Raw genomic sequence first — 10,170 nt, forward strand, 5'->3', positions numbered from 1 at the left:
TGCTAGTTTTGTGGCCTCTCAAGAAATAGTCAGGCACGGGAAGGGTTTTGTGGCTCCCGGGTTTTTCTTTTCTGTGGGAAACAGGTCCAAATGGCTCTTTGAGTGTTTAAGGTTGCAGACGCCTGGATTAGATCATAGGGCCCAAATGGTATCATGGCCCAGGACTCAGACTCAGGTGAATCTGTTCATGCTGATCCAAGTAGAATGTCAGCCTCAGCAGAATAACAAATCAGGAGTCATCTGAGGTTGATTAAACACAGGCACCATAAGAACACAGGCAGACTTAGTTCTCATTTCTTAAGCTGCTTGTTCTTTACTTAAAGATGAATGTTAGTTGGCATTGGCTAAAAGAATAGTTAATTCTAAGTATTTGAATTCAGTTTGTTCTTACTCCACCCTCTGAGGGAGGAGAGTGTAACATTGTTTATTTAAAACCATATTTCATCAGAGTAAAATTAATCCTCCAAGCAAGCTGTTTGAAAGAGGTAATGACTGTGTATGCAGGTGAAATTCATTGCCTTTTTTTCAATACTGGGAGGGGTGTGTGAGTCCCTTCTATTTTTAATCAATAATGTTCGGATTGTTTATAAATCTACAACTTATCTTTTAATGTTTTGATACTGACCTCAGTGTAATATTTTCATTGCAGAAAAGTTGGGGTTGTTAATGTATAAACTACTGTTTCATTCTGAAGGAAATTCAGCTGAATCGCCTATTCTCATCACCTCTTCTAAGTGACTAAATGGCGTGTTAGAATCGTTGCAGAAAGCTGAATATTATTCCAAAACTTTGTGGTCATTCTGAGGTTGCTTCTCAAACATCTTTAGAATCTAAAATATTGCTGCTATATCGTTCCATCTATGAACAAAGCCAAGAAGAGAGGCTAATAGTGATACCAGCTATCAGAGTGCGCATGGAACAGTGTTATGCTATTGCTTCTATCTCTCTTGTTCTGCTAGAAGTTCTTTGAGCAGGTTAGGTTACAGAAAACAAAGACAGGAAATATTTATTTATTATGATTATTATTTGGAAAATTTATATTTATTATTCTGAATAATGAATTTATTATTCATTCTGTCAGTAGATCAGAGAGTTTCCTTATTAATAGATTGTGAAAGAGTGATAGATTGCGAGACAATATATTTCTTTATCTTGTTCTGCATTACTGTATAATGGTATAAGGAAATCCTTTAGTGAAGCATGCGTGAAGCATTTCTTACTGAACAGTTAAGGGAATGATGCCTTTTTCCATACTTATACAGCTGTTTTGGCATCTGTGCTGGCTGATTCCAGACACATTACTTTTTTCCCTCGAACTCCAATACTCAGAAGCTATAGAACGTTTAGATGTATAACTAGTTTCTTTTTAAAACAGATGTATTAAGTGGGAGTGAAACACTTGCTAAGTTAGAGTAGCACAATGTTTTTATACGCTCTGGGAGACTGGTTTGCTGTGCAACATCCCTGATATTAGCTGCAGAAGAACTACAAGAGGAGTATTTTGGAATTTATGGTGATGAAAGTCTTGAAGCTCACTTGCCAACTGAAGATTAATGTCCTAGATACAAACCTGTTTTACTATTTGTTTAATTGAAGCTAACTTCCCAAATGAAAATTAGTGTCCTCAAACAAAACTACCATCCAAGTTCTCATCCCATTCTGCCTTGGAGATGCCTATCATAATGAAACAAGTTCTAGCAGAAGGGAAAAGAAGGCGGGTTTCTTTCAAGTAGTCTAGTATTGATCCCTTTCTAATAAAAATAAAGGAGGGGGGGTGCACCTTTGGCTGGCCATTCAAACCTTTTCTTTCTTGGTTGGTTAAAAAAAAAAACAAGTTTAGCCTGAGCCTCTAACTATACCAGTAATATTTCATTAAATGTATCAATAGTTTGATTGATTGTATGAAGATTTGATTTGTTTTACTATCTCACAGCCCAATCTTCTCCATAAGGCTATTTGAAAGTGTCATTACAAGGTATTCAGTGCCATTCTGATATTCTGCTGTTCTTCGAAAGCTCAATATTGCAAATAGTAATTATATTAAAGCATGTTTGTACTTTTTTTTTTCCAGGAAGAAAGCACTTTTGGACTTTTATTCATGTAGTCTGAGTTTAAACATGACTGCAGAAAATATATTCTATATCCCTGGAAAAGAATATTCCATATGGTCATCTTACATTTTGGAAGAATGTGCAGGCTTTATGGTATATCCCATAACAGTGTTAGCGATATTGATACTATTATATTATCCACTTATTTTTGCATTTTCCTGCTTCTATGCCTCTAGTCTAGTACTTCATGTATGGAAAAAAATTGGTAATTTGCCAGAAGATACCAGTAGCAAACAATGGGATATGCCAAAGAAAATATACGCACTGGTGACAGATTTGATTGGAAGGATACTGCACAGTAAGTAGGATGTTTTTCATTAATTCTTTAAGGCAGAGATAAGGAATCTATTTTTCTCACAGACATCATTCCTGGGGCCAATCCTTATCTACAGTCATTTGTATCTTGGAACCTCATCAGAATGTAGTAGAAAATAAAGGGAAAACTGAGGCTGCATACTGCCAATTTATATAGAATTCGCTTTTTAAAAAATGCTTCTGCAATTAGTCAAGAAACTCCCTTAATCTCTGAGGTTGCAGAACTGAATGAAGGAGCTGCCTTAACCTCAATTTAAGAGAATAATTGTAGTATTACACACAATATCAAGTTTGCTTATGGTCACTCACACACACACTCACAGCCCAGGTGAATAGCAAAGCTCAAATCATTTTTAACTGAACACTGAGTTATAACTGGTTCTTCGGAATTTGCAGAGACCTGAAGAATTTAAAGTAAGACAAAAACTTTATTGGTTTTGCAATGTAGATTTTCATTTTCTCACATTCACGCAGACATTTGCCACATCCTTCTCAGCTAGCCTGCCAGGTACTAGTCAGAGGGATGGAAGCTACCAATTATAGATAGAAAGTTAACTCAAAGAGTGCACAGGCCTTACTTATGATCCCTTTTATCCCCCAAAGTTTGTTGCTTCTCAGGACTGGCAGCTATTCTTGCCATGTTCATTTTCAAGTCTAATAGCTGTTGGGTGTAATGTATATAGTTTTGGCGGGAAGTTTAAAAGAACAATAGTACGTTGGTGATTGGCTAACTCCCTGGCTGGAGTAGTATATAAAGGGAGCTGTTTTACTGTATGCTTTGCTGGATTCACACTGTGAATTAAAGAGCTGTTGTTACTGAAGACCTTGCTTCTGCCTCCTCATTTGCCCAACTTAATATTGGCGACGAGGATGGGATTGAGGTGAACAAGAAGCAAGCTGAAGAGCTGACAACGACGAATCCAGCCAGGCGGACAAGCTCAGTGCCAAGTGAAATGATCAGGATGTCTGCCTTTGCACCGCCATAGAGAAATGGGGGTCGTACATGGCTTGGTTCAAGTGTTTTCTGGAGGCCAGCGACCTACAAAGGACACTTGGCAAGGGGCTGCTGAGCAAGTCTATCATCTAGCCACAAGCTGAAGAGGAGACCAAGCCAACCGAGCCAGCGAAGCATAAACGGGCCAACAAGGGTTTTCCATGTGCTCAGACCCAACTTCTTTTGTCTGGTTCTGGTGACATTTTTGCATTTGTTTCCTTAAAGACTTATTAACATTTGGAGAACATTTGGAAGAGAGAATAGGCCCTGATCTCCCTTGTGTATGGGAAGGCATGTGCCTCTCATCATCGGCGTAGCAACCCCAAAAATCCCTGGCCTTCTCTCCAGTGCTCTGTTTAATGACTGCAACTTGGAAAACAGTCATTGAGTGAAGCAGTCATATGGCTTCTCCTATTATAGTCAAAAGAAGACGAATACTGTAATATCGTTTGTTCTAAGGTTTCAGTTACTTAGAAGCACATCAGCTTTTCATTTTATGCTAAGACATAATTTGTCCTGGTTTTGGCCTGGCACAAAATAGACATCCAACCTAGCAATCTGTAGTTCTAGCCTTTTTGACCATTAAAATAATTTGAATTTTATTTCATATGCAAAGCCCAATAACTAGAAGTCTGGCAGTAAACAAATTAAGATCAGCAATATTTCTGCTAATCCTTACCTCTACCATGTGCATACCTTGCCTTTTCCTGTGCCTTAATATTAAACTCCAAATGTGCTGCTTTAATTTAAACTTATTATTTTGAGAATCAATGTGATAGTTCCAAAAAGCACATTTGATTTAAAATGTTTAGCTTGATAAGAAAAATATGCCATTTTTCTATGTGATCTTCTATAGGAAACTCTTCTGGAAAAAAACTGAAGCCATTTCATTGTTTTCCCATTAACAGGTTATGAGATTTCTGGACTAGAAAATTTACCCGAAGGACCAGCGATTCTTGTATTTTATCATGGAGCCTTTCCAATTGACTATCACTGTTTTGTAAAAAGGTTGTATAGACTCACTGGGAGAGTCTGCTATACTGTGGCAGACCATGTTCTCTCGCTTATACCAGGTAAAAAATTACTATGTTTAGGATTTTTTTAGGGGGAAGGTTAATAAAATTGATTCACTAACCTGTGAAGTCCAATTTTTCTTCTTCAAAGTCTTGTTTTGAGTTTTTTATTTTTTATTTATTTATTTGTCAAGCATGTATAAGGTAACAGATATAAGTATAATTTTGTGTACTACACTTAGGTCAGAGTGAAGGCGACGTAGTTCTAAGTTGTCTAAGCCTGGTGGCATAAGGTATTCTGTTGTGAGCAGAGGAGTGGAAGACTTCTCATGAAATATCTCTGGACTCGCTCAATTGTATTAATGACTGATATGCAGTGCAGATTCCAGACAGATGGTGTTATGTCATGATGAAAATATATGTATTCTGTTTTCTTTTACAAGCAAGAACAGAATGATTTCTTAGGTCTGCTTTTGCAGGACTAAAACTATTCCTTTCCATTAATCACTGTGATTGTTATACAAGAGAAAGGTGTATAAACGTTCTGAAACAAGGGCACTTACTTGGAGTTGCACCAGGAGGCAAACGAGAGCAAAACTATGGAAATCACCAATGTAAACTAATATGGAGAAAACGTAAAGGATTTGCTCACATAGCTATAGATGCCAAAGTGGTAAGCCATTTGTCTTCATATCTTTTTCCTAGTGGTCTTTTAAAGTGAAATGTGCATTTATAAATATCATCTATTTATTTTTAAGCTATTTGCTAATGCACAGGAGGATACATACAACCACAAATCAGATTGGCCAGGCCAGGAAAAGGAAAATCTTGTTTTTTTCAGTTCATATAATTCAAATCACTTTTTTATTTTCATCATTTTATTATGCTAAACTATTTAAGACAATGAAAGTATAAATGCATACATTATACATTATGTAGTCATGCATACAAATAGCATAGCTACAAAAGAAGTGAAAATTAAAATTAAAATTAAAATAGGAAGGAAGAGTTTTCTTTCCCTTTGTTCTAGTAAAAATTTGTCTATCCAACCCTTAGCAATCCATACAATGGCATCAACTATTAGATATGAAAGGCAGTGCACAGGAAACCAAAGCGTATGACTTACCCATCCGTGCCAAATTTGATTGTAATAAAAAGTATGCTGCTCTCCTGAAAAACAAGTGAAGAAAATAAAATGATAAATAATACAAGTGTCATAAAATTAGAAATAAAATCATTACCCTATAAAACTTAAAAATGATGCTGTTCTCTTACACCCCCCAGAAAAAAAAGAAAAAAGAAAATCATTGGTATATAAAATTTGGTACAACGGAATCAGGCAGTTAACTTTTGTTTTCTATTTTAATTCTTTTGACCAGGTGATTTTGTGTGGGGGGTGGCATATCCATATCTGCCTGGTTCACATTCAAAAAAGTTCCATCATTACCTTCCCTTACAAAAGTGACATTGGTGGCAGCTATTGAGAAAATGGCTAGGAGAGTGAATATGAAAACTGTGGAACCTAGCTTTTCAATTGATTGAAAATAAACCCATTCAGCAAATCTTAAACTTGAGATAACAGAGGTTTTTCAATCGACAGTCATACATCTCATTTAAAGTACACATCTGTGCTCGAGTAATCAATCTTCAAAGTTTTGTTTTAAGAGTGAAATGTAAACATGACACTTGTAGCAGATAATTTTGTGTACTACGCTTAGGTCAGACCGAAGGCGGCGTAGTTCTACCTTGATTTATGAAGATATATAAAAATGAGAGCACATGCACATATATATTCTTCATGGCTGAAGCCATGACTAAGACAAACAATCAGCCAAACACTCAAATTACCACTGTGAGAAGGAATAATCTATTCCCCACCAAAATCTTAAATAACAGGTGGTCACACTATTCCCTTGTCTAGAATGAAGTATGAAAGACCAAGTGACAGTTGGAAAATTGCAGAATGGAGCTCACATGATGATCCCTGTCTTATGAAAAACACTGAAATTCAGCATTTGCCCAAGGATGCTAGATGCCAATAACAGATCAGAAGGAGTCAATTTATCTGTAACAAATATGGGCAAAGTTATAGGACAGGGTAGTAAACACTCAATAAAAAAAGAATTGCAATGTTTTCATTCAACTCTTGCCTTTGTCTTTCTTTGGCATATTAGTTATGTGAAAAATAAAACTGAAGTTTAATATTAGTTTATAAATCAGGATCTTTTGGATGCATGAGCATGAAATTTCAGCACTAAGGAAAGAAGTTCAGCTGAACTACATTTAGTACAATAACATATCAAACTACATTTAATACAATAATGCCGCTGCTGCAAATAACAGATAGGATGTCATAAAAGTACAATGACATTATACAATATATTATTAATATTAATTTATCAATATAACCTTTTAATTGACGTATTTTATGTCCAAACAATACATTTCATTCCTTTCATGTACTCTAACTAAAAGAATTTCATTATTTGTTTCTTTTATTTCTTCTAGCCAATCATTCCTTTCTTTACACAAAATATTAGAGAAGGATATATGACATATGTAAATATAAGTAAGTAAAACTTTATTCTTGGGAATGTTATTTATTTAAGACTATAAATTTGTACATCTCCATCTTTGCTTACCATGTTTAATTTGAATGATTCAAGCAAGAATAGCTAAATCTGGGTTCTAAGTAAAGTAAATATATAATTGGGGTACGTTAATTTGGGATTATTTTCATTTTATTGCTAGGAAAACTGTTTAAGAGGTGGTACGTATGAGTTTTATCCTAGAATGAGAAAAAACTGTATATGCTCTCTCTTCAGATGACGTCGGTGTCGGCGGGCGGAGCCTCCCACCGGTTTTACTACCAGTTCTATAGAACCAATGCGAACCGGGGGAACCCACCACTTATACATGCATAGATATTCCAGTACTCCAGAGCTTTAGTGGAAAAACTGATTTAATACATTTCCCATAACTGATGTCATGTTATGGGATTATAAGGCACATGACCCAGAAATTATGGAAATTCAGCAAAGTTATCCATATTCTGTAAATGAATTGGTATTTATCCTAGAAAGTGTGCCTGTCTTGTCTGTTTATCTGTCTACTTATCTATCAGCCTGCTGTCTGTCAGGCTAATTGTATTTGTATGTCTATTTATGTGTCAGGATTAGCTTGCTTCTCCTAATTCTATTTTTTTCACAAGTTTTGAATCTAAATTGAATTTTGCAAACTGTAAGGCTCCAAACATGATGGCTTATTTTCTTGTTTCTGTATACTGCAAACATTTTCCGTTAGTTGATTCCAGTGCTGGTAATAATTATTTAAATATAAGCTGCTAACAAAGTCAAATATGAAACTTTTGGCGATCTGCTAATATGCATATCTGAGATTTTCTAAAACTTGTACCCAGGAGCAATGAGATGGTTATATGAGCGAAACCGATGGTTACCCTTTCCAGTGTGTGGAATGTTTCCAGTTAAACTTATAACCCATATTGGAAAACCAATTCCATATGATCCAGATATAACTCCTGAAAAATTGGCTGAAAAGGTAAGTGTATTTCTATTGTAAGGGGAAAATATCCATTCAAATTAAAACTTCATTCTTTATGAAATTATAAGCTCTATAATAACTATTTGCAAACAGTTATTGAAATACATTAATTAGAGGTGCATAAATATTGTTGAGTGTTTGGTACATAAGTGTCAATGTAAGATTATCATCCACCCATCCCTTACTGGTTAAACAGCACTTATTCAAGCTACAGAATATGATTAACAGCATGCATAAATGAAAATACCCATCAAATATATATCACACTAAAGCTTCACCATAGAGGGCTCAACCTCTTCTTACCCAATAAGTTTATATTTTCAAGTAAAAGGTGAATTCATCCAATTATGGTTTATTCAACAAACCACAGTTAGGAGCAAATTAAATAAGAGGCATCAATATGCCTTCTGCTTTTTAATAATACTACTGTGTGCAGCAGACAGTCTAGCCTAGGTCAGAATAAGACAATGTAGAAGAAGGCTTGAACAACATCTCCAGCCATACTGCAGAATTCCAACTCTTCTACAGGGCCATTTCTAAGAAGGAGAAAGGGATGAAAGTTTGTGATTTATCTGATTATGAATGGTATAGCATATAGCATGAGTAGGAAGAGACAAAAAAAATCTTTGCCATTAGATAAAATCAAAGATAACATTGGTTTTCAAATGTATGTTAATGACTGTAATGAACAGCAAGTTAGAATTATATATACATACATACATACATACATACATACATACATACATACATATATATATATGTGTGTGTGTGTGTGTGTGTGTGTGTGTGTGTGTGTGTGTGTGTGGCGTGTTCAGTTAAAGAGTCCATATACTGTATATTTATTTCCAGAATGTTCTTGTAATAGTTCCTGAACCATAAATCTAAATTAAATCTTTTTTTTTCTTTTTTTTCTCCCATTCCATCCCACCTCATGCCACTCCACTGCTCCAACAGACTCAAAGGGCAATAGAAGATTTACGGGACAAACACCAGAAAATCCCAGGAAGCATACTGCATGCTTTTAAGCAACGCTTTGAAGCACATAACAAAGATAAATAGTGATATAACATCAACAATCTCTGTGGATAATATATGTATATATGTAACTAATATATGTGTATATGTAGTGCATGCGTTCCATCAGGCACTTTCTGAAAACAAAATGTTGGGGAAAGATTGAGATGGGATGAAAACATTTATTTCTTCAATGTGTTTAAATCTTCAACACCAGATTAAATTGCATTCTAAAATACCAAAAGCATTACATGATTTTTTTCCCCAAACCCTTATGAATTATGTTTGCGAAATCCTGGTGAACTGGCAGATGACTGGATAAGACCAACTGTTATTCTAATCTTCAAAAAGGAGAAAAAGGAAACAGCAAGATATAGACCAGTTACTCTGATGTCGATACTCTGAAAAAATTAAGAGTGTATAGTGCTATCATAAAAAGATTTATCCTTAAACACTTTGAAAACAATTACTAGAAACCTGTCTTGCCTTATCTAATATTTTTTAGATAGCTTCTTTAGTAGACTGTAGGAATTTTGTGAAGTTAGTATGTCTTGCTTTTCAGTAATGGGATTCAAATCCTGTCGCTACCGGTTCGCTAGTGGATGTGCGCGCACTCGTGCGTGATGTTTCTGCGCATGCAGAGAAGCTTCTGCGCATGTGCAGAGATGTTCGGGCGAGTGGGCAGAGCCTCTCACCACCACTGCTACCAGTTTCCCCAATCCGGGGCAAATCGGTAGCAATCCACCGCTGTTGCTTTCTTTACAAAGCAGTTGACAAGAGTATTTTATTCTGTGCAGCAGGATATTAGTGTATAGGTTGCGTGATGATAAATTGAGTGCACTGCTGACTTGAAAATTATCCTCAAAGAGTGATCATCGTTCATCAAATACTGAGCATCACACAATATTCAGTTGTGAATCCTGTAGTATTCAACAATTTAATTAAGAACTTATAGGACGAATGTTTTAACAAATTTACAGATTTCTCAAGACTGGGTAAGATAATTCATACCTAGAAAACATAAACCGAATTCATAAAAATTTAACAGGGTACAGAAATAGCAGAAAATGAAAATTTAGCACATATTAATACAACTGTATGCAGTCAAATTCAGAAGCATAAGAATAGGATTATAAAATACCTAGACCAGTAATAGCACTTT

General features: G+C 35.4%; 1 protein-coding gene across 2 annotated transcripts; it reads left to right on the forward strand.

Annotated features, from left to right (window-relative positions):
- Positions 1-461: 461 nt before the first annotated feature.
- Positions 462-9,252, forward strand: LOC148114917 (DGAT1/2-independent enzyme synthesizing storage lipids-like). Of its 2 annotated transcripts, XM_087890567.1 has the most exons (7): positions 462-485; positions 2,072-2,409; positions 4,329-4,493; positions 4,913-5,106; positions 6,942-7,002; positions 7,852-7,991; positions 8,949-9,252. In XM_087890567.1, exons 2-7 carry the CDS (start codon positions 2,118-2,120, stop codon positions 9,051-9,053), a joined length of 957 nt encoding a protein of 318 aa, XP_087746693.1. In that variant the 5' UTR covers positions 462-485; positions 2,072-2,117; the 3' UTR covers positions 9,054-9,252. The 2 variants fall into 2 exon arrangements, with proteins under 2 accessions (XP_087746693.1, XP_087746694.1); XM_087890568.1 differs by lacking the exon at positions 8,949-9,252 and having other exon boundaries at positions 7,259-7,985.
- The last annotated feature ends 918 nt before the right edge of the window (positions 9,253-10,170 follow it).

The sequence above is a fragment of the Pantherophis guttatus genome, chromosome 3 (assembly GCF_059756535.1).
Source record: "Pantherophis guttatus breed Tessera chromosome 3, ASM5975653v1, whole genome shotgun sequence".
NCBI lineage: Eukaryota > Metazoa > Chordata > Lepidosauria > Squamata > Colubridae > Pantherophis > Pantherophis guttatus.

Coding starts and splice junctions, on each gene's coding strand:
- LOC148114917 (XM_087890567.1), top strand. CDS start 2,118: ATGACTGCAGAAAATATATTCTATATCCCTGGAAAAGAATATTCCATA. Junction 4,494..4,912: donor TGTTCTCTCGCTTATACCAG/GTAAAAAATTAC, acceptor CTGCTTTTGCAG/GACTAAAACTATTCCTTTCC. Junction 5,107..6,941: donor TAGCTATAGATGCCAAAGTG/GTAAGCCATTTG, acceptor TATTTCTTCTAG/CCAATCATTCCTTTCTTTAC.